Raw genomic sequence first — 27,452 nt, 5'->3', positions numbered from 1 at the left:
GATCCATGTTGGCCCTCCTAGTTCACCATAGATCTCTCATTTTGACTTAGCTGTCTGTTCAGTGGTGGTGATTGTTGTTGTCCTTTTTGTTTTATTGTGTCTTTTTAAATTTTGTTTTACTTCTCCTGGAAGCTCTGGCCTCTTGTAGCCACTACTAACCTCTCTTCTGTTTATTCCCCACGCCCTGTGCCTTCGCCTCCCGGCAGATCAAAGTGGTGAATGCGTTCCGTAGCTCCTTGTACGAAGGCCTCGAGAAACCCGAATCCAGAAGCTCCATTCATAACTTCATGACTCACCCAGAGTTCATCCTGGAGGAAGACGAGCCTCGAACACCATTCCTTGACGGCGCTGAAGACGACCCCGAGACTGATGGACTCAAAAAGCGAGGTGGGGGTAGCCCGGGTGGATCTACATCCCTCAACAAAAATAACAATGCAGTGGACAGCGATCAAGTCGAGGTCACCGTCCCGGAGCCTGAAAGCCCCTTACACAGCTTGGAGACATCGGTTTGACCTTAGAACTTCGAACCCCCCTCCTCCTCCACCTTCGCCCCTCGCCCTGTGTGATATCGGCACCAGTAACTGATCACACACTGCGGTCACTTCATGTCAAACTGCTCATACGTATATCTTTTTTTTTTCTTTCTTTCTTTTTTCTTTTTTACAATTATTTAGCAGTGGGAACCAGAGTACCACAATGCTGGGTGTTGGGAGGGGCTAAGCCAAAATTGTGCATCTTCATCCCCGATTTTCAGTGGTACTCGCCCAAGCGAAACAGCCAGGTTATTTCCTCTCTGAGAGTTGGGCTCCATGCATCTGTAGGGGGGGTTCACTTTGAGAAATGCATGTTCAAAGAAAGCTCAAATCATCGTAGTCTTACATGCACACTCTCTGCCTGAGGGCTGGGGGTGCACTTGTGACTTTATTTTTCCACTTGTGGTTTTTAGGGTTGGGKTTTTTTTCTCCTAATGTTGGGGTTTGTTCCTTTGCTTGTGAAATTTGCCCCCAGTAACTTCACAGTGGGAAGTGGGGGAGCTAGCACTGTGGTGCGAAAGTTAAACAAACAGCCGGGGGAAGGTGTTTACCCACAGGTTGATAGATACAGGGATGTACACCAGTCTTCCACCTTAAAAATGGTACCTAGCCTTTACAGTTCCTCCTCTGTGTGTGCATGCACACATTTCTCTCTGTTTCCAAAGCAGTAGTTGTTAGACAAGGGATGAAGGGGACTTTGCTGTAACCTTGCTGGATTTGAAAGATTCTAGTTTTTTTTCTACAAAGCAAGGTGGAGGTGAACTGGCAGTGTGAGAGTGGTGAAGAAAAACCCCAGGATACTGAGATATGGGGCTCCTTCCTGGGAAATATTAAGAAATGCCTCTCTCCTGCTCTTGAACAGCTGTGAAAGTCTTGTCAAGAGCCATGCAAAACGTTAGCAGCTCCTGCCATCAGGAGTGGAGGGGCTTTTGGCGCTTGCATGTTCTGGCTTGTGTATTTAGGCTAAATAATCCTTGAGTGTTGGAGTACAAGCTGTGGTTAACTCCTGAGGAATCCCCGAGGACGATGTGGCTGTGCCCACTGGCTCTGTGCATCACTTCCAAAGTGGTAGCAGGCTGAACGGAGAATGAGTGTCTGGTTATTGACAGTACAGCTGGGTCAAGTCATAGATCACAGAAGGGACAAACCAGGTAGGCTCTTTAGCTGTTGGAAAGGAGAGAGGCTCCGTGGCTGATGGGAGGACCCTTGACATCCATAGCTGACTTGCCAAGGGAGGCACTTCCTTGCAGAGCCAGTAGATTGGTTGGCTAGGTCTTCCAGAGAAAGTGCTGCATTGAGGCTTTGCCTCACTTGCTGCTTTTTTGAAGGCCATCTCTTCACCCTGCCTCCTGTCTTACCTTGGTCTCTTCTAACCATTTCTCTCCAGGTGAGGATCTTGAGCAGAGGCCCTGGGTGTCCTGGGCAAGTTTGCTCTGAACCAACCCTCTTGTGAAGCCAAGAATGGGCCAGACCAGGAGACAGGAGATTGGTTTGCTTGGGCTTAGTTTCTTCACTGTGGGCTCTCGTTAGTTCATCCCCAGTTGTTGGCCCCGGATGGGAGGGGCTGGAAGAAGCTCTGCTGCCTTCTCTCCTTTGTCCCATTTGGTTTGGTTGGAAGCAGTGAGAACCTGGTTGTAATTGGCTGTACAATGTCATCTTCTTTGCCCGGCCTTTGTCCCTGTAAGCAGAGAGGTTTTAGTGACAGGGTGGGTTGGCTGGTTTATTTTTTTTCTTTTCTTTTTCTTAAGAACGCACAGCAGAATCTCCCGTGCCTTCTCCGAGCACTGCCTGCAGCACCGCCTGCCACTCGAGAGCCCAGTACTTTGCCAAGAAATAAGTGTTCCTTAAATGACAACAACCAAAACCCAGTGTCTTGGTTTCCTTTCCAGTCCAGCACTGACTTGTCCCTTCCTTGGGGTGGGAGGAGGGAAGGACGAGGTCATGTCGCGCCGTTCCTCTCCCAGGTAGCTGACAAAAGGCCCTTCTCCCACAGGTCTTCTGCCTCGGTGCTGGCAAAGGCAGGTGAGCGCTGGGCTCCACACACTGCCAACAGCAAGAAGAAATTGCCACCACTGCCCATCTCAGTTGCAAATCCAGTGTCGAGACAAACCCATCGCTGTCCTCCCCTTTCGTTCTTCACACGAGCTGAGAAAACGCCTTGGGCAGGCCTGGGGGGCCGGGGGGGGCTCGCGGTTTTCGTAGCCATACGCAAGTGACGTGAGAGGGAAGGTAAAGGGGGTGGTGGGGTTTGTTCTGGTCTAAAGGTGACATTGCTTAAAAGATCACTTTTTCTATTTTAAATACTTGCAAAAAAGGATGAAAATACGGTGTTCTTACAAGCTTACATAAATATTTATTGAATACTTTGTGGGGGGGACACTGATTTTTGTTTCTTTTGATATTTTTTTATTACCTCAGACCTGTTTTAAAAAAAGACTTAAAAAACCAACGAAAAACAACAAAAAGCTAACTTTGGAGGCTCTTAAAGTCACTCCCAGAAATCTGTGACTGGCAGGTTGCCACAAGGGTCTGGTTGTTCTTTAGTTGATATATTTTTGTTGTTCTAGTTTCCATATTAGGAGGGGGAGAAATAATTATATATAAATATTATGCAAAAAATATAGTTTTCTTTAGATCAGAAACTGATATTTTTACGTCAGCCATATGTATTTTGTTTAAAGGAAAAAAAAAAAATCTTGAGTCATGTGTCTGCAAAGGCACGTGACCGTGTGACGGCAGTTCAAAGTGACAGGTAATTTAGTATATCAGCGATTGGATGCCAGTCAGCTTCCTTTTCTCTGAGCAGCCATCTTTATACTAGATGTTAGTTGGATGACACAAATGTTTTTTTATATAAATTATGTTGGTATGGCTGGTTGCTTAAAGTATAAACGTTTATTGTGCATACATCTTATGTAAAGTATTTTTTCTATTTAGTTTCCGTGATATACTGGCAGCAGATGACTATTGGGTTAAGTTATTGAGGACATTTTAAAACCGCTGGGGGAGATTGGTGCTCTACGCTAAAAGGCATGGTCGGCGGCATGAACTTCTGGGGACTTCTCTGCAACATGCCTTGAAGGAGGGGGGAGATTTTTGCTTTGTTTGAACTGCCACGAGCGTGCACGGGGGAGAGTGCCATGCCAGACAGGAACTGAAGTAATACCCTGTGATACGTGTTAACTTGCCTTGGAATGCTTTGTTATTAAAACACTCTGAACATAATTTTGCATCCAGTTCTTGATAATCGTAGGGTCTCTGGTGGTGGTGGTTTTCTGTTAAATAAATTGGCGGATTGGTACCAAAGACATTACATCACTTCCTGTGTGCATTGCTGAACAGTCCTTTTTAGGCATTTGCATTATGTGATTAGGTTTTCTTTTATTTGCACAGGAGTTTTACTTATTTTTCAAAGGTTTTGTGCAATAAGCTTTGAGGGAAAAAAAATTGAAACAATCTCAAGAAGGAAAAAAACTAAACCAAATTTTAGCATGGGCGGCCTTTGGCTTTCCCCAGCGGAGCAGCAGATGTCCTCTAATGCTCAGCCACTGCTTCGCGCGGTGATGTGATGTTGGGGTTAATGGGAAACCCCCTCCCAGCTGCAGCGGGGGCCTCTCCAGGAGCCCGTATCCACCTCCTGTCGCCAGCCGCAGTCCTTGCACGCCTGCAGCGCCCAAGCAGCCTCGAGGCGGACATCTCCCCGGAGCCCTCGGGGAAAGGGAGCGCTTGGACCCGCYGCAGTCGCTCCTCGCCGCTGCGCCCAGCTCCTGCGCGTTGGTCAACCCGTTGGTCAACGCGCTCCTCTTCCTGCCCCTGCCAGCACGACTCTGGGCACGCGGCCGCTCCTCTCCAGCATCTCCTTGCCGAGGCCGTCCCCTGYCCGCTGAGGTTGGCTGCTCTCTGGCTGTCCTGCCTCTGCTATCCTCCTGCTCAAACCAACAGCAACAACAACAACAAAAAAAAGCTCACTTTTCCTTCAGCAAAGCCCATGGCTAAAACTGCCTTTAGTTTATTTCCTCCCCTTAAGTAAATATATATATATACAGTATTAAACTGACATTTGTGTGTGTATATATATTTATCCAGTGCTCTTACAACAAAATGTTCTTTCGAAGAGAGCACGCAGATCTGAGTTTTTCTTTTTCCAGTAACTCGTATAACAAGCACTGGTATTTTTGTATAAAAACAGAAAACTACAAAACAAAAGGCTGAATATTATGTGGTATGCATGACATTTAAAAAAAAAATGGTGGTTTCAAAGCAATATGTACCCTGGTGTGTTTGCCATATCCTAGAGTCCAGCTTAAAGTGCACCTGATCTGTATTGCATTTTGATATTAATCTCTATGTACAATGTTTTGCATGTAATTTATATGGTTCTTGGGAGAAAATTTTTTGAATGAATTGTCAGTTAGCTGCTTCTGAGAAAACAGACTCCAAGCAGAGGTAATACTCAAATTGGAAGCGGAAGAGTGGTTGTGGAGTGGGAAAGGGGGTACATATTAAAAAAAAATTWAAAAAAAYTAAAAAAAAAATGAAGTGTGCTGGGGGTGGGGGAGAAGGGTAATGGTTTTTCAAWCAATAAAGCTTTGGCTGTTGAGCAGAAACAATGCGCGAGTGCATCCAGAGAATAAAACGTGCCCACGTGTAACTGTGACGTCCTCCGTGTGTCCACCAGCTCGTGAGCTCGAGGCCGCATCTTCTCCYGGCGCTGAACGAGGGGCCGCGCTCGCCCCTGGAGCAAGCCGTGGGGCGGACCGGGGCTTTCCGTGGGGTGGGAAGAGGGACGGGGCCCGGCGCGAGCCCCCTCGCCGCGGCACAGGTCTTCCCTCGCTCTTCGCTCATCCGACGCGTGGCTTCTTCCGAGCGCATTTTGGGACCGAGTAGCCAAAGCCAAGGGCTCCTGGGTGCTGCCCCATAGCGGAGATCCCCCCCCCACCCCGGGGTGCCCCGAGAGGAACTCAAGGACGAGGGGAGGCCGGAGCCGCCGGGGAAGGCCCTTGTCCCCAAGCGGAGCGGTCGCATCCCCGGCGGGRCGAAGGCCCTCGCGCTCTGCCGGGCCTCCGGTCGCAGCCCTGCCCCAGGGCCGAGCCGCAGCAGCGAGGCCGAGCGAGGCRAGCTCGGGGCCGGGAAGCGGCGAGCCCCGCCGAGCCTGCTGCCGCCCTAGGAGCCGGCGCCAGCCCATCCGGAGGGGCGGTGAAAGCTCTGGCTGTTTCGCTGCGTCACCCAGAGCGGCGGGTTTGGTGCAAGGAGAAAAAAGGCTCCATTTGGCAGCCTCCTCCCCCCCCCCCGGCATGGTGTGAGGCCAGGCCAAGGCTCATGCCCACAGCCCTGGAAAACCCTGATGAGAAACAAGTGACTTCCAGCTTGGAAAAAGCTGGAAAGAGCTTGGGAAAAGCCAGGCCCGGTTGTGTCGGCCCCAGGTGGAGGTTTAAACCCAGCACAGGGGCTCCCCAACACCACCATGAGGGCAGGAGCGAGGTGCCCGCAGGCCCAGTGTGCGCAGCAGAGGCTGAGGGCTTGGCAGGCGGGAAGGGGGGGGGGGCTCCCCTGCAGTTTTCCCCTCAGTGAATGGTTTTGTTCAGGGTTAGAGAAACTCAGGGCGCCCCTTGGCAGCAGCAGGAGGAGGCGGAGGAGGAGGAGGAAGAAGGAGCTGCCCGCGCCGCTTTGTTTGCAGCTCCCGCCCGCGCCGCGGTTATCGCTCTGTTGGGCGGCGCCGCCCGCGCGCTGCTCTGTGCCTGGCAGGAGGGGCGCGGAGCCCCGCCCTCACCGCGTCAAGCGGGCGGAAGCGGGCGCGGGTGAAGCCCGCGTCGGCTGCCATCTTAGCAGCGGGCGCGCGGAGGTGCCCGTATGTTAGGCGCCATCTTTGAGGCTGGCAGTGGTGAAGGCGACGGCCTGAGCGGTGGCCCCAGCGGAGCGAGGGGACAAGGCGACGGCGGCAGCGGCAGTTCCCCAGGGGTTCGGTAAAGTGCCTGCTCGCCGGTAACTAGAGCCGTTCATAGACCGCCGGGGGCGGGGGAAGGGCCCGGGGTCTCCCCCCGCCAGGCCCCGGGGCCCCTCCGCTCTCCTTAGGGGGAGCAGGCCGCAGCCCCCGCGCCCGGCGGCCCAGGCCGCGGCCCCGTCCCCTGCCGGCGGGCTGTCCTCAGCCGCCGCGGGGCAGGCGGCCGCTCCCCCCCGCTTCTGCGAGGCAGCCCGGGCCCCGCCGGGGAGGGAGCGGGGCCGAGGTGCTCCCCCGGGGCCTTCGGGAGGGGAGCCGCTCCCGGCGGCCCGAGGCTAGGCCCCACGGGCCCTCTCCCCTTCGCCGCAGGGCCCTCTCCCCTCCTCCCTTGCCCTTCCCTCGGGCCTTGGCCCTTCCTCCAGGCCCTGGCTGAGGGCTGTCCTCTCCTGCTCTTCCCTGCGGTCTCCTGGGGGGAGACCTGGGGGTGGCTCCAAACATATTTATTTGAGCGAATTTCAGATCCCAATACAAGCGCCTTAGGAGGATAGGTTATTACAAGTTAAAAGCTTGTGCCTTCCTTTTGTAGCAATGCRTGTAAGGGGTGTGCTGTAAACTAGTCATCTGACAAATTGCTCCTCCATTCCCCAAAGGAACTGCCTTCAGGATCTGACTAACTCTGGATGCACCCAGTTGTCRTAATTTCTCCTTTATTTTTTATTTTTTTTAATGGGTGATGTTTGTTTTTGTTTCTTAAGAATTTGATCCTGGATCTTTCTGTTTTCTTATACTGAAGTTTATAATGCAAGTGCAGAAGTGATTTTTGCTGCTGTAACAATCAGTTTGTGGCGTTTACAGATTGTTCCCAAAACTGGATGTTTTGGGGTTCCTGCTGCACTCAGAAATTGAGCTCTGGGCCCTACTTTCAAAATACAAAGTTCTGTTATTTGCCTGTAAAAAAAGAAAAAAGAAAGAGCTATCCTGGGGATAGGTGATTTTGAAGCAAAATTGGAACCACCACTGTGGCACCACCACCATGGCCTGAAGTTGAACTGGACACCCATTAAACTGATCAGGCTAAAGAGATGGGCAATTATTTTTTGCTGGATGGCCCAGTATTTCAGGAAGAAAGTTAGCCTAGAATAAAATTCCTCTYGCTGTCCCTTCTCATCTAAAATGGCACCCTTCCAAATGACTGCTTCCAGAGGAAATTGACTCTTTTTGAGATTTAATAAAACATTTCAGTGAGGAAGATGAATTGTCGTTACTCCCATAGTAAGTTGCTGCCAGGGCCTGGCATTGATTTCAGACATAGAAAAAGAATGAGTGCATGTGCTTTCAGTATGCCAGTCTCCCCTGAGAGCAGCTGCAGCAGCTTCATCAGCACCCTCGGTTTGGAATTTATTTCCAATACCTGTTCTGACAGCAAGGAGGAAAAGTTGATGGTGGATGGAGAGAAAGGTAAAGGAGAGTCTCCTATTAATGTAGGAAAGAAGGGGTTATGGACTAAGGGAAAGCCACTACATTAAAAAAGTAAGTGGTACTATCTAAGCATTTGTTAAGGATTTGGACCTGCAAGTACTGCTACAACTGCATGTGCTGCAGCTGCAGAAGTTGGGCCTGTTGCTGCTGAGCAAGATGGAGAGAGCTTCTTTGAGTGCAGTATGTTAAAGCATGTACTGTTGCCTAGAGGAAGAGCAAAGATTTCCATTTTGTGGGACTTCTTCCATATTGATCCTTGGTTTACCTGGTATGCCATCTCCAGCATACGTTTAAGGAGAAGAGAGAGAGGGGGAAAGAAAAACAAAAAAAAAAAACATGACAAGCCGGGTACTCACCTGAGGACACCGATTCTTCAGTGAYACCTCCAAGTCAAGCCTTTTGCACATCAGACCATGGCTAACAAAATAAGTGTCACAGCTGGAAGCACTGTAAGAGAGGATAAATATGCCTTTAGCATGTCTGCGTCAGCCATCTCCCCRGATAGCAGTTATAGCAGTGGGAGTCTGATGCATGTTCCCAACTCTTCTGCAGTGATGATGTGGAAAAGCCAGTGGGCTGTTTTTTCAACTCAGAGAAGCAGGAATGGACTGTAACTACACCCAGGTAAATCAGAGCTGTCAAAAAGATTTACCAAAGATGTGGGTCAGACCAGTGCAATTACAGCAGCCATTGCAGCTGCAGCAACAGTAGTTCCTGGAGCATCTGGAGAAAATAGAAGGAGTTTTCTTCATGAAAGCAGTACTGACAAAAGCRTTTTGATGCCAGAAATCAGGATAAAGACATCTGCTGCCTGGATCTTCTTCTCTGTTGACGCTCAGTATACCTGAAAGGTTCTTTGTGATGTCTGTGATGTATGTAAAAATTGCGTCAGTCAAGGCAAGCCAGGGACTCGCTTTGGCACTTCCATGCTTCAGTGACACTTGCAGGTCACGCACCCTATACACTGGCCAGGATCTAAATCTAATAGCGCAGTTGGTAACGGTGAAGGTCAGGAAGCACTTGTGGATTCTTCTACCATTTCACATGAATTCTTGAGGTGACTTTCAACTACATATTGCTGTGAAGAAACTCAGATCAGAGAATGCAGTTACATGACAGATAAATGGAGGTATTACAAAATTGATTATTGAAGATGCTTTTTTTTTTTTTTTTTCAACACCAGCTTTTCAGAAGTTCATACAGRCTGTGGCACTAAGTGATCAGTTGCCGTCTAGAACATACTTTTCCACAAAAGTGATTGTGGAAGGTTTTGGAGAAAGCAGAATGCAGAAAAATGCGTTTAGCAATTGATATGTGGACCTGTGAACCCACCACAGACTACCTGACAGTRATGGCCTATTGGATGTCTTTTGATAAGCTGCCTTCCTCTGACTGCTGCAGCAGAAGTCCCTTTTTAGAAAACGAGCAGCTTGCTCTAACTGGCTTTGCTAAAAATTCTACAGCAGCAAGTGTCCTACAAGAACCGAGTTACCAAATTGGTATGTGGCTTTTCCCTAATTCCCTCACCCCTGACTTTGTAGCTTTTGACAACACTGCGACAACACCTGACACTTTTGTCAGTGCCATGTTTTACATATATTTTAGGTTTAGTGATTTAGGACTTCCTCTGAGAACACAGGAGCACTGAAAACATCTTAGCAATTGCTTAAGAGACTTGCTGTCACTTTGCTCATTCTGCTAAGGCCCATCAAATTCTTGAGGAATTCCAGGATGCAAACAATCTTCCACAGGATCTCTTGGAGCAGGAAATAGCCACTCAGTGGACATCTACCTTTTATGTGTTAAAGCAACTTTAGAGCAGCAGAAGGTGGAGCACAACTACTGTGTGCAGCCTCCTCCTGGGACGGTGGGTGGGGCTATTCTCAACTCATTCCAGAGGTCCCTGATATCACATGTGTGTGACATTCTTAAGCCATTTGTTTATGGAGACCACTCTGGAACTGCGTGCATGCAGTGCAGGTCTTGCTCAAGCGCTGCTGTCCTCGGTTCGCCTCCTCCTCCTGACTTTGCAGGGTGTGTGGAAAGACTCAAATCAAAGGTGCTTCTGTAGCTCTTGGGCTGGGGGATGATTTGTCTTAGTCTTGAAACCAATTTGCTGCTGAGTTGTGCACTCAGATCTGAACACTTCACCTTGGCCACCTTATTAGATCCCTGCTTTAAAGGTAGTTTTGAAGGATTTCTTTTTCTGGGTTTTGAAGTGGTAAGCTCTAGAGAAATCTGTATTGAATGAGTGTCTGATCAGATGTCTGCTTCGGTAGAGGGTTGCTCTTTGAAAGTTACAGAAGTGTTAGGCCAGTCAACCTTTCAGGAACAGACTGATTTGCTGCTAATCTTAAAGGAGATTGTCTTAATTCAGATACCTTAAAGTGGCTCATCTTCAAACAGAGTTGCTCCAGCCAGCAAGAGGCTGTTGTGCCCCTTGGCTATGGCAACAGTAGAATTCTGGTAGGTCGCAATAAAGGTGAGGCCTGACTTGCTGGTGAAGGAGGCAGAGACGGTGRCCTGTGTTCACTCAAGCTGCTGTTTTTGGCTGGCAGCCTTGCAGTCTTTGCTCTGAGTGGGTCATAAGTGGTGTGTTGTCCCCTGTCCCTCCCCACCCTCCCCAGTTTCTGAACATGCGCCCAGTCTAGGTTTAGATAGTATTGAACAGCTAGAATTCATTAAAACAAATCTAAAGTGTATTAATTGCAACTGTTCTACTCTTAGCTTTAGACTTTGATACAGAGGATGAAATCACTTGTAGTGGGGAGGAGGTATTAGCAAGAGATTGTTCTGTGCTTCAGACCATCTGAAGTGCTGAACATGTGTGGTATAYGTAGGCACCATATGCACTATTTCTTATATAATTTTTTAACACCTAGGGCACGTTGCACTTTCAGCTCTGGAGTGCTGTAACAAGTGGGTGAATCAGCAGTGGCTCTATTTTGCAGCTGAGGTAACACTGGCAGATTGAAAAGTGGGATTAGAACGTGCAGTTCTTGGTGCTCTTCCTTGTCTTCTGACTGTCAACCTGTAGTGCCCTTATAGACAGGGGTGGTAAGCACGTTTACTGTTTTATAATGAATTAAAGGCACACAAAAWTAGACCAGGAACAGAGACTGTCAAAGCAAAGTAGTTTGTGCTTTATGACCAAAAAATACTTGTAGGTAAATGCCTAGTTAATAAGCACAGTGCTATAAGTACTGAATAATCCTTCCTTCGTGCATTTGTTGGAGTGCAAAAAAAAAAAAAAAAAAAGTTGTTCCCCTTTTGCTCTCCTGTAAATTCAATACAGGAGAAATGCTGGTCACCAAGCTGGAAACTTAAAATGAATTCAAAATGTTACATGCAGCTCAATCTTAATAGAAAAACTTTACTACAATTCTGGAAGGAGGAAAAAAAAAAAAGAAAAGGCCTTAAAATTCTTACCAGCTTCTGAGAGACTTGCTGAGTGCACCAGAGTTACTCATTTTTATTTGGGCTTTCAGGGGTTAGTTAAGTTGATTTCTGCTTAGCACTCAGATTGCCAAGTTAACTGACCTCAGTTAAAAAGAAAAAAAGAAGTTTTTGAGTTAATCTTTTTCTTWAAAAAAAAAAAAARAGGACTTTTCTGGAATTTTTAGCAGCGAGTTTTTGTTTTGTTTTAGTTTTGCTTTCTTCACATTCCTTAAACAAGATCTATTCAGATTCAAATTCTGAACAGCGTTCAAAGTGTATTCAGGAATTTGGAAGGCAACAAGCAAAATGCGTTAAATTTAAGCAGCTGAGCTGCTTGGGCATTCAAAAGAGCTAAATCTGTAGGCACTTTTTTATTTTTTTTCCCCTCATCGTGATGGATATAGTAACCCTGCATTTTACAGGTGGCTCTCACTCTTCCTAAGGAAAAGAAATGCCGCCTTCTAGACCATGAATTCCTTCTGATTTGTATTTGAATACCTCTGCTCWGCAAAGCAATGGTCCTTAATTACCATCTGTTTAAGTGTTGGTTTGTGCAAACTGAAGAAATCATGCTTGAAATTGCATTTAATTAACAGTGATATTGGTAACACATTTGGCAAAATGTTTCTTGTCAAACTTCCATGCAAAAGAGTGCCAGTAATTTTTAGAAGATGCACAGGAATTTGTATGACACAAAGTTTGGTTTTGAAGGCGCTAAAGGTCAGAAGCAAATAGTCATACCAGTACTAAAGAAGGGAAGAAACCTTGYACTTTATTTCTGTTTTTATTCCCTTTGTCAAGCAGTCAAAACCAATAACTAATACAAGAACCCAACTTTTCCTCTCTTTATTTTAGATTTGGGAAAATTCCCTGCCAAAAAAAAAATCCTGGAAAATTCACTAGTGTTTGTGTGAGTAAAAGGTTCCAACCTTTTATTATTAATTTGTAAGAACTATTTCATTCAGTTTTGTCCAAAAGTGTCAGAAATATTTAGCAGAGAAATGTGTAGCATTTTAGTGACAGGGATCAGAATCATTTTAATTTGATTTTTATCTGGTCTGGTTGCAGGTTTTATAGCATTTAGTATTAAAAATCAAGAAACAAAATGTCTGACTTCRCATCAAAAAAACGGCTTGTGGCTAAATGGAATCAGTTTCAGCTTTTGCAGCATCAAATAAATCATTGGCTGTTAAGAATTGGACCTAAACCATCTTTTCAAACCTTTCATGATCTTGCAGCAATGAATAATGGTGGATATATGGATTAGGGAACAGCATGTGATGGCAAACTTGTAGTATTTGCTCTCATGTAAAATTATATGTATATTCAAAAATCCAAATAATTCAAAATTCGTGGTATCATGCAGCCATGCCACTTCCAAAGTGAGCATTTCCCTGCCTCTCCAAGCTTGCTGTATCCTTGATCTGCTGTCTTCCTGCTCTTAATTGATTGCAACTCTACGTGTCTGATCAGGGCTAAAAGTMTTGTTCTTGACTATATGGATATCATACAACATATACTGTGCACGCTTGTGTGTATAGATATGTTTATACTGTATGCATGTACATAAGTATGCATATTTGTGTGCTGGCCCCAAAATCACTCATGTTATAAAGTCTCAGCCTTGAAGGCATATTCATCAGAATATAATGTAGCACTTTCGTTTTTGCCAGTTCCCTCAAAATGAGACACTTTTTTTGCACCCTACGTGGCCAATAGCCAAAATGTCTAATTTTTGTTATCACTCTTGCTGATTTTATTATCACTCACTGTTGGCGTGTGTATAAACACAGATGTGTATATGTATATACATATTTGTGTATTTATACACACAAGTATGTTTTTGCTATACAGGTAATAAAGATGGGGGAAGGTTTTTGTGTTTTCTTAATAGGTGAAGAAATCTTGAAGACCAGAAATTGGAACTTACTGAATTTTAAATTAAAAAAAAAATATGTATATATAAATTGTCCGGCTGTGGAAGATGGATCTTCATTTTTGCAGCCACTTTGAATCACAAGTTCATCTTTAAATGAACTGGGTTTTTTTTTTTTTTTGAAGAGCTAACTAACCCTGGCTGTCTCCAGTCTGACAGAGTATTCAAATGGACTTGCTTCCTCCATTAGTTGTAAGATGTTTAAAAGCACATCCTATGTTTGAATTGTGGATGAGAGGTTCCCTTGGCAATGTGAGGAGGAAAATTCTTTCYACCCCTTTATTATTAATTCACGGATTCAGTGTTGGTTCGGCCTACAGGAGAAGTTAACTGGAAGTCTTTGAAGATCAGTGCCTTTGCTGAGATTGTCCAGGTATGTGAACTTGAAGAACCATGGCGATTGGAAAATAATGTTTTATATGTCAAATTGCATTTTGTAGAAATCATTTAGTACCCATGGTTAATCACTGACTGATAACTCAACTGTAGGATCGCTTTTTTAAGAAGTAGCTCTAGTATTGTGATTAGAGCTACATGCAGCAGTTTTTTCTGTGCTCTGAGGCATATRAATATTGCTAAGGATGTAGAAGAGAACACTTTATGACAAATTCATGCAATTTTACAGAAATTTGTTTTAGTACTAGGATAATTTTGTAACCAACTAATTTCAAGACATTGCACCCCTCCTGAGACTAATTCAACCAGCAGAAGAATTAGCTTAAGAAAGCTGGAAAAATGCTTATTACTTTATTAATTGGATTTTTAATCACTTGTTGATGTTTTCTTCAGGGTTACTTTTAAAAGAAGATTTCACTGATCAAGCCTGTAGAAGACTTTCAGCCCAAGAAAGAGTGAAGCCAGCTCTTGTCAAGAGTGGAGAAAGTCCCTGTGGAGAGACAACACTGATAACCTGAGCTTCTTCTAGGAATTTGTTCAGCATGTCTAACCAGGGAGATGATTGCTATTTCTATTTCTATTCCACGTGTAACAAGGTATGACTGGGTGTTGGGTTTTTTTTATTATTTTAAATTTTTTTTAATAATTTTTAGTTTGGGCAGGGGGGAGTCTAGAGGGAGACGTACTGATCTCTGGTAATTTAATCTAGATTCTACTTTGAGTTCTAAAAACCTGTCCTAATAGCATGAACATTTTTTCAGGCTGTGCTATTTTGTTTTCTTTATTGTTCATTTCCTTTTGGTTACAGGGAGACAGCTGTCCCTTCCGCCACTGTGAAGCTGCTCTGGGGAATGAAACAGTCTGCACACTCTGGCAGGAGGGTCGGTGTTTCAGGAATATCTGCAGATTCAGACACATGGAAATTGATGTGAGTGTTTGCCTAAAGATGTATTTTCAAAATAAATCAGTAAAAGCATTTTTTGTTGCTGTAAGTATAGGATAGATGTATTTGCTTTAAAGTGAAACTGGCCTGCACCACCACAAGTGGGATGGGAGGAAATTGGGGGAGGGATTAATGTTTTAGATATATCAGGGTGAAAATTTTGTATTAGATGCTAAGATTGTTTTCTCAACAGATGCAAGAGTAGCCACTTTGATCAAACTACTTAAAGCTGCCTCTGAGAGCTAGGCTAGATATTGGTCTGTCAGGCCCCTTCTGTCCTGGATTCCTTCAGATAATGTTGTTCTGGCCACTTTGTTTCTCTTGGGGTACTAGAAGGTGGGGAAAAAGATGGGGAAGAGCTGAAGCTCTAAAATATAAGCTCAGGTAAATTTAACCTGCATTACTTAAGACATTTTTTTCTTCCCCCTTAATAATCCTAGTGTTTGGCAAAGTGTACTAGTTTAACGCACCTTGAGTTGATGTGTGAGTGTGCCTGTCTTCTCAAATTGAATGATAAGAAATATATGTAATCGTTACAGTTTATGCAACAYTTATATATATGCCCTGAAATACTTTATTTTAGTGATGAACTGACCTTTGATATGATGCCTCAATGTTGCATTATGATAGTCCTCTCTGACATAATTTGGAACTATGCAGCTTTTTGCAGATGAGTGTTACTCTGAGGTTTTATTTCTTTCTGTCTTCAGAAAAAACGCAGTGAGATTCCTTGCTATTGGGAGAATCAGCCAGTTGGCTGTCAGAAATCCAACTGTGCTTTTCATCACACCAAGGGACGTTACGTTGATGGACTCTTCTTACCGCCAAGCAAAAGTGAGGGTTTTTTTAGGTCTCTTTCCTGTTTAAGTATTTAACTTTCAATATTGCTTATAATTGGGTACAGTACTGTAGAAGACATTAAGCAGCTGTTTGTTTATAAGTGCAGGAAAAAGTCCGCAGTGGTAGCCTCTCATCTAAACTGAGTGTACTCCTGGGATTTATTTATTTTTATTTTTTTCCTCCTCTCATGCTCAGCTTCTCTGTGCCGTGAGTGATCATTGCCTTTCAGGTTGCTTTCCTCTCACGTAGTCTTTTACTGGCTGGTAAGAAGGTGAGTTTTGTGTGTGAAGTGAAGCCATTGTTCATAGTATAACCAGTGACAGACCGGGGAATAGGAGAGTGTAAATTCAGTTGCCAGATAGGTAAATGTCTTCCCTCACCTGCCATTTTTATGCAGTGAGTGCAACATTGGGTCAAAGTTTTAAATGGCCAAATTACAGATGATTCTACTCTTCCTCTAGCTACGCTGCCAGCTCCACCTGAGTCTGGAGAAGAAGACATGAAAGCGGCTCAGATATCTCTGCAACAGAATAAGCTTTCTGTCCAGTCAAATCCCTCTCCRCAGCTGAGGGGGGTAATGAAAGTGGAGAACTCTGAAAACGTCCCAAGTCCTACACATCCTCCAGTTGTAATCAATGCTGCAGATGATGATGAAGATGATGATGGTGAGCATACTTGAGTTCTTTAAGGCATTTGTGCCATAAACGAATCTGTAAATCATGTAGTATCTGAAAACTGACTATTTTTTAGGCAGCCAGTCTGGTAAGACCACTGGTGGTCCATGGTTGTCAGTCTGTGTCCAGAACCCATAATATGGGAGGAAAGCTCAGAAATGCTCTTGTTTCAGCTGGTCTGTTGTGTGRTGCTGCCCTTCAGAAGAGGGAAACCCCCTCCCTGATTTGTCTGAAGAATCTTGTCCAGTCTACAATAACAGATTATTTAGTGGTTGAAACTACAGGCRAGTGCCAGAAGTCCTTGATATTTTTGAGTTCATCAAGACACTGTGGCTGTTTTTTTTTTTTTTCCTTCTTTTTTTAGAAAAATCTAAAAATATGAACAGAATATGAACCATGGACTGAAATGTCAATGTATGAGCTACATAAATGTAGACTAGCTGATATTCTTGTCTAATCCCTACTACTTAACTGGATAGGTTTATTTTTTCCCTTTAGATCAGCTTTCTGAAGAAGGAGAGGAAACTAAAACACCTGTCCAGCAACCAGCTACAGAAACCCCTAATGGATTGCGGATAATTTCCACTAGGAAATCCAATGCTAATACAAAACAAGGTATTCTAACACCTGTAGTAGGATAAATCCAGGGATGGGCCTTTTTTTAAATATGATGAGCAGTATTTCCTGTGGGCTGTACTGTCTGACAAAAGCCTTGGAAGAATTGGTTAATCTTGCATGGAGGTCATGGAGCTAGTGGTAGCTTCTCAGCAGTCTGAAAAAGCATATTAGCTCTTGTCAGGCTGGAAGTTGAGCAGTGTCAGGAGACTTTCAAACAGAAATGCCATTGTGATTTCAAGATACCAAAACTAATTGTACTAAAGGTAATCTGCGCTCAGGAAACTGAAGTCTTAAGATTGTAGGAATAACATTCAAGAGCATAAGAATAGCCAGAGGCCTGGGTCTTTTGCTACAGGCTCTCAAACCAGTTTGCCTTATGTGCACTGATATAACTCAGATTTACTTCCTGGCTTACCCCTTTATCCCACTCGCCTTCCAAGTCTGTTTTTCTAAGACAAATGGAATATTATGTAGGCATGCTATTGGAGCTATTTTTCTTTGAGAAAACAGCAAGGAAACCTTTCTTGTAGGGGAAAAAAATCTTGTGTTTGTGTATGTAGCATCTTATGGCAGCTGAAGGAGAATTTGACAATTAACTCAAAAGCAATACATTATAAAAATACAATAGTACATGGGGGTGGTGAAGGCACTCAGTTATTTCCAYGATCTCATTCCTACCTGATACCTTATGTGTCCCTTGGCTCGGAAAGGTAAACTCTTTGTTCACCTTTGTAGAACAAAATGGGGCCAAAGAGTGGAGTTTTAATGCCTGCAAATGTCTTTTCAATCATTGTGGAAATTCATATGTAATGATAGAGGAAACTAATATCTTGTAGATGGATGAAAATAATACTTAAAACTATAGGTTTTACTCTAAAGGRTGGGAAGAGGGGAGAAGAAAGGGGCCAATCACTTACTGAAACATCTTCGATTCTGTGGCTCTCTTACTCTTGGGGGATGGGGTACAGGGTTTATTCTAGGTACTCTGGAAAATTGCTGAGTACTAAAAAGCCTGAGGATCTGTGCTTCTCAACATGTGCCTTTAAGCCTCAGTTCCATTAACTGTTTTGTGTTTTCAGATGAGAAGTTGAATTTCGGGATAAAAACACTTGAAGAAATTAAATTGAAGAAACTGAAGGAAAGATCAAAAAAACAAGGTGGTGAGTTAATATCCTCCCTTTCTTACTAACACTTCTGCTTTTTGTTCATGTTTGTCGTCATCTTTTTTTTTTCCCCTTCTGATAATATCTGAATAGCTGGCTATRAATTGGTGAATACAATTATTTGCAAAAGAAAGAAAATTTCTTTTGTGCAAATAGGTAGAGATCCACAGCTGATTTTGACTGGGAGCTGCTTGGGGGGCAGACTTCCATGTTCCTTTAGCTGGGGGCCTCAAGCTCCGCTGACATAAAACCTGTTTTCTTGAACCTGGAATTTCAACTGCAGATCAGAGGCAGATTGCTCAACCTATCTTATTTCCATGCACTGGTCATTCTGTGTTAGGCAGTAATGAATATTTAATATCTTTTGGTCTTTATGATAGTTCTTTGGTGTTTTTCTTTCCTCYCCCACTAAACATTCTTATCTTTTGCTTGCTCTAATCAGAAGGTCCTTCAGGAGTTTCTGTTCATCCGCTCCAATCTCAGACTATTCCTGTGCCAGAAAAGGAAAATGTACGGACAGTAGTCAGAACCGTGACACTATCTACAAAGCAAGGTAATAAGAAATACTATTGTTTCCATTTCAGTGGTTCCTAAAGCTAAAGGTTAAGTATGATTCAGTCATGTTAGTCTGCTGGTGCTGCCTTTTTCTGTTAAAAAGATCACAGGAATAATAGTTTGTCCTGTTGCAATAGGAGATCAAGAAGTGTTTTTTATCAACCTGACATTAAGCCATAGCTAATCACATATGATCACCATCCTACAGACCCTTGAACATGTGCTTACCCTGACTTTTGTGTTCCTGAAGTCCAGTGGGACTTGTATGTGAGCTAAAGTGTTGACAGCATGTGTCAGAATTAGTATTTGGATTAAATGCAGCAGAGAAAGAGAGGGTAAAGGCAAAACAAATGTCAGTATGCAAATAGGGGATAGCTGAAAAGCAGGTGAGTAATGAGTGGAAAGAGCTATAGAAGATAGTGTTATACAAGAAGCTAATTTTTGAAGCATTAAAGAGGACAGCAGTGGCATTTGTGGACAGTAGTATGATAAGAGTTTGTGTAATGAAGTTTTCAGATCTGTGTGAATTCCTTTTAAAGGCAACAATGTGTAGAACTACTTTTACTTGTAGCCATTCACCTTAGGAAGGAATAGGTTTCTGAAAGTTTGTACCTAGTATTTTGCTTGCTTATGACACTGYGTGTAACCTTCTGTCCTGCCCAAAGTATAGCTTTCATGCAAACTCAGGTTCATTAGTCGCCATCTTAGCAGGAAGTTGAAACAAGGACTCAGACTATTAGTATTTTTTTTCTAAGTGCTTTTTACAGTTGAAATATTAGTTTGTATGTTTTGACTCTCAAAATAGTGTAATCTTTTGAGACATAGCATTCTTGTAATACTTGGGGGAGGGGGGTTCATAATAGGTGTATACATGGAGGCTAGCAGGTAACGCTTTTACTAGCCACTAGTTTTTGTGAACTAAAGAGACTATGCTTTGCTGTTTTAGGGGAGGAGCCTGTAATTCGACTGAGTCTTGCAGAGAGACTGGGAAAACRGAAAACCTCCATAGGTAAGAACTTTTTGTGAGCTGCTGTTCGGATGCTTTCACCTAGATTCAAGGGTATTTCTGAGGTGAGAGAGAAGAAAATACATTCTGGCAGAGATGTGATTTGATTGTAGAAATGGCAAATTGCATTAGCAAGTGGAAGACAAATACAAGAAAATATATCTGGAAAAATTAAAGTTTCTTGCTGACTGTTCTAAAATCTTCCTTCGGAGAAATGTTCTTAAAGTATTTCCTGTTTTCTCTCTGTCTGAAGCTGAGGAAAGTGGCCTTCCACTGAAGCGCAACCTTGCTGAAAGGCTGGGGAAGAAGATAGAGAGTCTGGAAAATGCTGACAAAGCACCAAAGAGAGGTACAGCTATTAAACAGATACCTGATTTTGATACACAGATCTTCAGTTTAGGCTTTCTGTTTGTCCTTACCTCTTCCGGTTCTCTTTGCATGTTGGTTGAAGCCTTGAGGTCACTTTGAATCCCAGTGAAGTGATCTCCTGTCTGCTTTTGAAATGTAAGCACAAAGCTGAGATTTATGCAGCCTGCCTAATTTTGTCTGTTCTCTCTTGCAGTTCAAGTCCCCAGGTCTCTGAAGGAGAGGCTTGGATTGCCTTCTGAACAGACCAGTACAGAGACAGGTAATAACTGGATGTTAAATTTGCCTTCCCTTTCCATGAACCTATACTACTTCCACACAGACTTAAAAGTTAGTTTTAAAAAACACCTGATGCCTCTTRCTTGAACATTAAAGCTCTTCTGCTGGCTACTGTCAGAGGTCTGGTTCTTGATGAGTGTTTCTTTTCCACTTGGGCCTCGTCAAGGTTTCATGCTCCTGCTCTGAACCATGAGCAGCTGAAGTATACTTAGGCCCAAGTGGAACAGAATCACTGCYAAGTGCAAGAATTAGAGATGCTAAGGGAGAGACACAGTTTGGCAACAGTAACAAACTGGAATAGACTAGTGGGTTTGGTTTTTTTGTTTGTTTTTTTGTGGCAGATGACTCTGGATAGCATTGGTCTTCAAAATGCAACAAGGGTCTTAACATTCTGCTTTTCCTTTAAGCCCTTATGCAGAGTATGGTACTGCTGTGAGATGTGTTTGCTGGAATCACTCAAGATGATTAACTTGCCTTAGTACTGTGACAAATTTTGGAGACTCAGTGTTGTTGAACTCTCTTAAGTGTGGGTGTTTCTCTCTCTCTCTCTCTCTCTCTCTCTCTCCCATGATGATGATGACGACGACAGAGAAAGCTGCCAAGCCAACAGGAGAGATCCATGTAAAAACTCTGGAGGAAATCCGTCTTGAGAAAGCTAATCAGAGACGAGGAGAACCTCAAGCTAAACCACAGACTGACGGGCCTTGTAGAACAGAAGATCCCAGCCCAGGGGCAAGACCTTCCCCTGCAGTTCGCATCAAAACTTTCTCAGAGGCCCTAGCTGAAAAAAAACACAAGCGATTGGAAGAAGAGAAACAAAAAGCAGAAGAGTTACCTATCAAGGCAAAGGTTGAGGGTGATCCCAAGAAGCAGAGCGTACTAGCTCCATCTGTGCCTAGCAAAGTGCAGCTAGAAGAGCCGACAGGTAAAGCCAAGCCAGGAGGAGAGGTGCGTATTAAAACCTTGGAAGAAATCAAGCAGGAGAAAGCTCTGCGGATGCAGCAGAGTGGAGAAAACGTTCCAGCTCCACCAGCCCAACCTGAACCTGCCCCRGCAGGGAGGAGATTGTTACGGATCACAAAGCTAATAGGTAATAAAATGCTTCAGCACTTGCCCTGATGAGGTGCTTCCCCTGTCAAGCAAATTCAGTTTATTCAGGATTCARTTTGCTTTTTTCTTGCATGTACGTTAGAGGTTAAAAGAGTTAAACGCTACAAAGTGGAAAGGCAAACAAGCGCCAGAATGTGCAGCCCTATTTGCTTCCTTCACACGCATTCAGAGTAGCCATTAATTACATGATGGTTTACTATATTTTCCACTGGAAAATTCATTCACTGAGAGGCTCTGTAGCCTAATTTCTCTTTTCTGGTTTTCTGCTATCTCTTTGTGGTATGGGACCTTCCCCGTGTTGAATCCAAGTTTACTTTCCTCTTGGGTATATCTGTGTTGTTTAGCCTAGTTAGTGATATATCTGTGTTTGTGAAGAGTATATAAACTTCTTGATTTGAGGGCCAGTTTCTGTCAAAAATGACAGAGCATTAAAGATCTCATCATTAAGATCTTGTAAGCTTTGTAAAAAGAGGCTGTGCGATCGAGGGAAAGGAAGTTCAATTGCTGCCTTCGTTGAATGTGTGCTGCTGTAGCCTTTCCCTCAATCTCATTATTAGACATGAGAAAATTAACACATCAGGGAAAGAAAAGTAACCAGCTTTCTTTATTTCTGCTTTTGAAAATGATTTTTGTTTGTTTTAAAGCACCTGGAAGAGAAGAGAAGAAGATAGTGGAAGTGAGCAAGCCTTCTCCCAAAGCTGTCCCTGCACCTTCAGAGGTTGGTCTTTTGTGAATACATATCTATGTATGTGTATATATGTGTGTAATATATATGTATGTATTCATACAACTCCTGGTAAGTTTTGTCCTGTCCTGTTGGTCTGTAACTTGCTATGCGTCCCTAGCTTGAGTGTGTTCCTACCTTTCCCYGTTTGGTAAGTGCTTCAATGAAGTCTAAATCCTGTCGCTTCCAATAGCATTTCTGGACAACATTGTTATCCTCAGACTTTGAATTAATGTTTGGTTAGGTTTGAATTAAGGTTTGAATAAGAAACCCTATTAGCACAAGATTTAATCTACTAGGTTAATGGGGAGCAAATGTTTTTGTTCTCAGTGACTTAGTCTGTCAGACTCAAAGGGTTTTTTAAAGTCCTTAGATCATTATTTTAATAGAAAAAGATAAAGCTTTGTGTTAGAGGTAATCAGTTTGTCAGTGAGTGCTGTATTAGGAGTTTGCATGACTGTCGCTTAACAAGAGTGGAATAGATTACAGCCAGTCTTTTGCTGTATTGAAGAAGCTTGCCATGCTGGGAGTTGCAGACATATGAAACAGTTCCATAGCAAAAATGGGTCTTGTCATAGGCTAAGTTTTATGGAAAAAACGTCAATGATCTGAATTATACTAATGTACTCTGTTCMGCATGGAGCCTTTTGCAGAGGGACTGCCAATCAGATTTTCTTAATGAAATCTCCATAGATTTTTGTCTAATTGCTCCTCCTCTTTTTTTCTTTTTTTTTTTTTCCTAGCCCTCTGATCAGAGTGCAACTAATTCTAAAGTTCAGGTGAAGAGCCTTGAAGAGATAATCAGGGAGAAGCGGCAACTGAAACAACACCAAGAGGAGAAGCTTCAGAAGGAAGCAGCTGCTGTGCCATCTACTGTGGAAAAAGCAATCAAAACCCCAGCATCTGGGAGTCCTGAATCCACTGTGGTGTCAGGGCCAAATTGTCAGTTTGCAAAGAGGTTATTGGTGAAATCTCAGGAAGATGGGGTTGATAGCCCAGGAAAGGATGCTGCTGTACCACCAGGGAAACAGGCAGCTCAATCTCTGGAACGGAAAGCTAAAAGTAAGTGTGGACTAGAAGATAACARAATTATTTTGGGCCGTCTCTCGAAAGAAAGGCAGAAAATGACAGGTTTTGTGCTGTAATTGTGGCTGGGTACATATTACCACTTAAAGTGCTACGAAATGAAACATGGATTTCATTTTTTAGTTCAATTCCATTCCTGCCAGCCTGGCCTTAGATCAGCAATGGGAGACTAGAAAATGATAATGCAGATCAGACTGAGACACACTGTAAAATAGCTTAATAATTCTGTGGGTCATGAGTGCAAGAGAGAGGGAGCTTATATGGCAATCACACAATCTCTTATGTCTTACTGTAGTCACTACTTTTCCTTTTTCTAGAGAAATCAAGACTTTTAAATACAGAAATTGTTCCTATTTGTGAATTTTCTTAGACTCCATACAGTGCTTTAGAAAAGTATTGCTTTCACTTAAGATTGCTCTGTGTTTGGGTTTTCCTTGTCCTGGTCTATTACTTAGTGTTGCTGTTAAGTTTCTTTGCCCCTTTATATGGGTTGTTAGTAAACAGAGTTCTCTATATGTAAAATGTTGCTGAGAGTCTGGAAAATGGCAGTGCAATTCTGCTGACCAAATATATTTTAATGATCTGAGGAAGGATTATGGGAATGCTAAAAGAATCTGGATATATCTTGTGACGGAGCAAGACTGTATCAGTTCTCTTTTTTCCTTTTGTTCTAGCCAAATTGAAGGTGAATGTGAAGCCATCGGATGGGAAAGCCACCTCCCCTACGAAGCAGGCGCTGAAACGTAAGGCAGCTGAGAGTCATCCCTCTGCTGTGGCAGCTGTGAAACCATTGAGCAGCACTGGTGGTGACATGAAGGAGCCTCCAACTAAAAAAGCAACTGTGGTAAGGACACTGGCTGAGATGGTTGCTGGTCCCTAGTAAAATTTATACTTCAGTTTCACCCTCCTCTTGGACAAATGATGGAAAACAGAGGTGTTCTATAAGTCTTTTGTTCCCTCTTAAGTCCAGTAATGGTCTACAGGATGATTGTTGTGCCTTTCTACTTTTTATTAGATGAATGACTGTTTTCATAATATTCTTCTATGATTTCTATGTGTCATTTTCCATTAATGCTGCGTTCTTAAAAAATATGAGGTTGTTTGTAAGCTTGAAATTAATATTAACTTTCCTCATGAAAGCCCTGGTACTGGATTTTGGTTAAGACTCAGCAATGCCAGAGGAGAAGCAGTGTGGAAGAAGCATCTACTAAGAAATCGTTTACTTGTGTGTCATAAATACTGTCTTGCTTCTTTGCAGGCTGTTGTTCCAGCCCTGCCAGAGGATAGCCTGGTCACCGTACCTGAAAGAGAAAAACCCAAAGACAGGTGACAACCAAAACTTGTTCTTTTTCTTGGTCACTGTGGCTTTCACTTGAAAAATATGTTCCTTCACRTGTGGAAAAATTAGAGTTTTGAGATGATTAATGCCAAAATCAAAAAAAGGACTCTKCTAGGACAAATTGTATGAGTGAATTTTCCAGCAGCGAGCAGGAATTCTTATKTAGATAATTCTCTTAAAATGCTGCAAGTTGACAGTGACTTCTTGGGTTATCTGAAGACTTGAATGAAGATGGGGTGAAGTTGGAGATGGGTCGGGWTGGAGGAAGACCTCTTTCTTCTAGTTTCTTGTGAAACCGTAAATGACAAGTATTCTCCTATGCCTTTTGTTGCGATGGCATTCTCTAGAACCAAACATATACCTTGGCAAGACTGTTGGAAGAGCAGAGAGAGGTGGTAGATGAGGATCAACTTCCTGTATTTGGGAGCAAAGTCTGCAGAGCATGTCATAGGAAGAATGACTAATATGGTAAACAGATACTTGCAGAGGTTGAGTCCTTGACCTCTTAACAGTCAAATTAGTAAATGTGGCAAAGTGTCTCTGGCTACAAATATTGAACTGTGTTTGCCAGATCTCCAGCTGCTCTGTTTTCACAGATAAATCCCCAAACTGAAAATGTATCTGCTAATATTAGCGTATGGGAATCTAAATAATCCCTGTGTAAAGTGTAGGAGGGATTAACTGCATTTTTAAGAGCTAGTTGGCAGAAAATGCATCTCCAGTTAAGGAATGTCACGTACTGATTGTTCTCTTTCTTGTTCTCCCAAGTGCTGAACTGCATATTGTAAGCCAGGCAGATTCTGTGGCACAGTCAGAGGTCTCGAGCTCAACTTCTTCACAAGCAGTGGTAAAGACACGCCGGTTAAGCTCCACAGGGGCTGGGAAAGCACCTTTATCTGTAGAAGATGACTTTGAGAAGCTTATTTGGGAAATCTCAGGAGGCAAACTGGAAGCAGAAATTGATCTGGACCCGGGGAAAGATGAGGATGACCTCCTACTTGAACTTTCTGAAATGATTGACAGCTGAACTGCATATTCTTCTGTTCTCAAAAAAAAAAATTAAAACTGTATATTTTGTTGGATACCCTGACATGATCCTTTTTCTAGCTGAGGCTTTGCAATGAGTCTTAAAGCACAGCTGAACTGGTAGAAATTGGCAATATCTGCACTCAGTTGTCCTAAATTTCCCTGCTGGTCAGAGTTCAAGTCCTGCGCATCCATTCTGTTACTATTGGTGGCTACGTTTCAATATTAAGAGGAAAAAGCACTTCGTTATTTTGGACCAGGAAGATGCCCATCTACCAGCTGTGGTGGTTGTGAATTGATCTACTGAGTCAGTGATGCTCTGAAGGCTTAAACTTAAAGCTTCTTTCCCTGCCCTGCCCCCCTCCCCCCCTTGGCAAAACAGTGTTGGGTGTATTTCAAGGTTTTTGCATTCTTATTTCTTGGACAGTTGATACTAAAGCCTGGAGTTACTATGTCAACTCTTGATTTTTATTTATGTATGCTATCATTTTGACTTTACTCTTTTAGGGCAAATTAATGAAAATGAAGGGGTGGGAAGGAGCAGAATAATTACTTCTGGCATTTTGGACCAAACATGCTGCCAAGGGTGGTGGTTGGAGTCAGTCCATCCAGCCTTACTTCTCTTCAATTATCAGGGATAATACAGTATCGGTGTGAAAAGCAGCAGCTATACAGTACAGCTAGAATACCCCCCTCCCTTTTTATTGTACTGTATCAAAGCTTGGGGGTTTTGGTGCTTTTTGCTGATGTGAATAGGATTCTGGGGTGAGAAGTCAGGATTCTTCTTGTAGTCTGCAGTAAATCAGTAAATAAAGAATTGGTTTAAGTGCCTCTTGGTTCCAAGAATCACTCCCCTGAGCTGCTGGCTCTTCTGCTGGGAAGTGACAGCTGCTAGGACTAACATTAAAACCCTGACCGTCAGCTTTATTTGAACTCCTGTTGGCCATGTGGCATCTGTCTGATCGTGTGGTCATTTGTTGGCATTGAACCAACAGGAGGCTGGTGCCCAGGCAAGCAATCTTGGGACTTGGTACTGCTGCAGGACTGACTGTGCTCTCCTTTTTAGGCATGTCCTGAGGATCCTTTCCTCTCATCTCCCCTATACCCCCACCCCACCACTGAGGCTTGAGCTCCATGTAGAAGTACGCGTTGCAGTCAGGACTGGAGGTTACTGGCCATCTGTATGTGCAGTCTGAAATTGTGACCCTGCAGAAAATAGCTGAGACTGGGGTGTATTGTGTACCCTGCCACCAGTGATCATTTTCCCTAGCAGATATATTTTTTAATTATTTTCTTAAATTTCTGAAGAACTTTAGTCTCTTCCTGTTATGATTTGTGAAGCTGTAGGGGCCCTCAGGCATTTGCTGCTGGCAGAGGAAAATGAGTTGTTTAGTTTATTGTAAATATTTTTCTCTTTGGAAGAAAACACTTGTGTGCTTTGATAATCCACTGTGATGTCTTAGTTCCTAGAAGAAAAGTTTGAACCAAAATTAGAAAAGCCCCTTCTGAAGAAACTGCTGTTCTGGTTCCAGAAGGGTGACCAAGTTGGCAACTTCCTACAAGGGGGGCAGGACAGCGCTGACCCTTTATCCTGCTGAAGGACTTTTTCATGATGCAACTTCTGCCAGCTCCGGCTGCTTGTGCACAGACAGAAGCGACTTTGAGAAGGAGAGAAGCACACGTGAGAGACTGTGGTGTGGAAGACTTCCCCTTTGCTTTTTCTCTCCCTGCTGTTGTTTAAGCAGAATATTCTCTTCTGTTGTCAGCCTTCACTGCCTCTGCGGCGAGAGGCTCTGTCCATGGAGACAGGATTTTGTGTATGCCATTTTTTCTGTAAATATTTTATTCTTTCATTTTATATTTGTATTCTATTTAAGGTATTGTATTAAATGTAGTCCAGCTCCTTCACGTTCACCATTAGTTGAACTGTTCTACGTGATGGCAGTYACAGGTGTTTTTAAATAAACCTGGCGTAGGAAAGCTGGTGGCCCGTGGTCTGTCTG

General features: G+C 43.4%; 2 protein-coding genes across 11 annotated transcripts in view; both read left to right on the top strand.

The window, feature by feature from the left end:
• The window catches only part of ATP2B4 (ATPase plasma membrane Ca2+ transporting 4), a 32,483-nt gene extending 29,648 nt beyond the window's left edge, over positions 1 to 2,835 (top strand). The window contains exon 20 of the mRNA XM_026077111.1: positions 207 to 2,835. Coding sequence (XP_025932896.1) covers positions 207 to 512 — 306 coding nt within the window. The 3' untranslated portion in view covers positions 513 to 2,835. The remainder of the gene's footprint in view (positions 1 to 206) is intronic.
• A 3,526-nt stretch (positions 2,836 to 6,361) lies between these two features.
• ZC3H11A (zinc finger CCCH-type containing 11A) lies at positions 6,362 to 27,429 on the top strand. Of its 10 annotated transcripts, none has more exons than XM_026077114.1 (19): positions 6,362 to 6,496; positions 12,244 to 12,298; positions 13,283 to 13,697; positions 14,114 to 14,316; positions 14,529 to 14,648; positions 15,374 to 15,497; positions 15,965 to 16,168; positions 16,676 to 16,792; positions 17,875 to 17,955; positions 18,401 to 18,511; positions 19,460 to 19,522; positions 19,773 to 19,868; positions 20,082 to 20,147; positions 20,754 to 21,254; positions 21,919 to 21,992; positions 22,742 to 23,060; positions 23,759 to 23,928; positions 24,343 to 24,410; positions 25,192 to 27,429. In XM_026077114.1, exons 4-19 carry the CDS (start codon positions 14,263 to 14,265, stop codon positions 25,448 to 25,450), a joined length of 2,427 nt encoding a protein of 808 aa, XP_025932899.1. In that variant the 5' UTR covers positions 6,362 to 6,496; positions 12,244 to 12,298; positions 13,283 to 13,697; positions 14,114 to 14,262; the 3' UTR covers positions 25,451 to 27,429. The 10 variants fall into 10 exon arrangements, with proteins under 10 accessions (XP_025932899.1, XP_025932901.1, XP_025932905.1 ...); XM_026077116.1 differs by having other exon boundaries at positions 6,362 to 6,515; XM_026077120.1 differs by lacking the exon at positions 12,244 to 12,298 and having other exon boundaries at positions 13,645 to 13,697.
• Positions 27,430 to 27,452: the final 23 nt, after the last annotated feature.

This window comes from Apteryx rowi, unplaced genomic scaffold (assembly GCF_003343035.1).
Source record: "Apteryx rowi isolate R43461 unplaced genomic scaffold, aptRow1 scaffold_45, whole genome shotgun sequence".
Taxonomy (NCBI): Eukaryota; Metazoa; Chordata; class Aves; order Apterygiformes; family Apterygidae; genus Apteryx; species Apteryx rowi.
The sequence above is the reverse complement of the archived record's forward strand: the minus strand, read 5'-3'. Positions and strand labels throughout refer to the sequence as shown.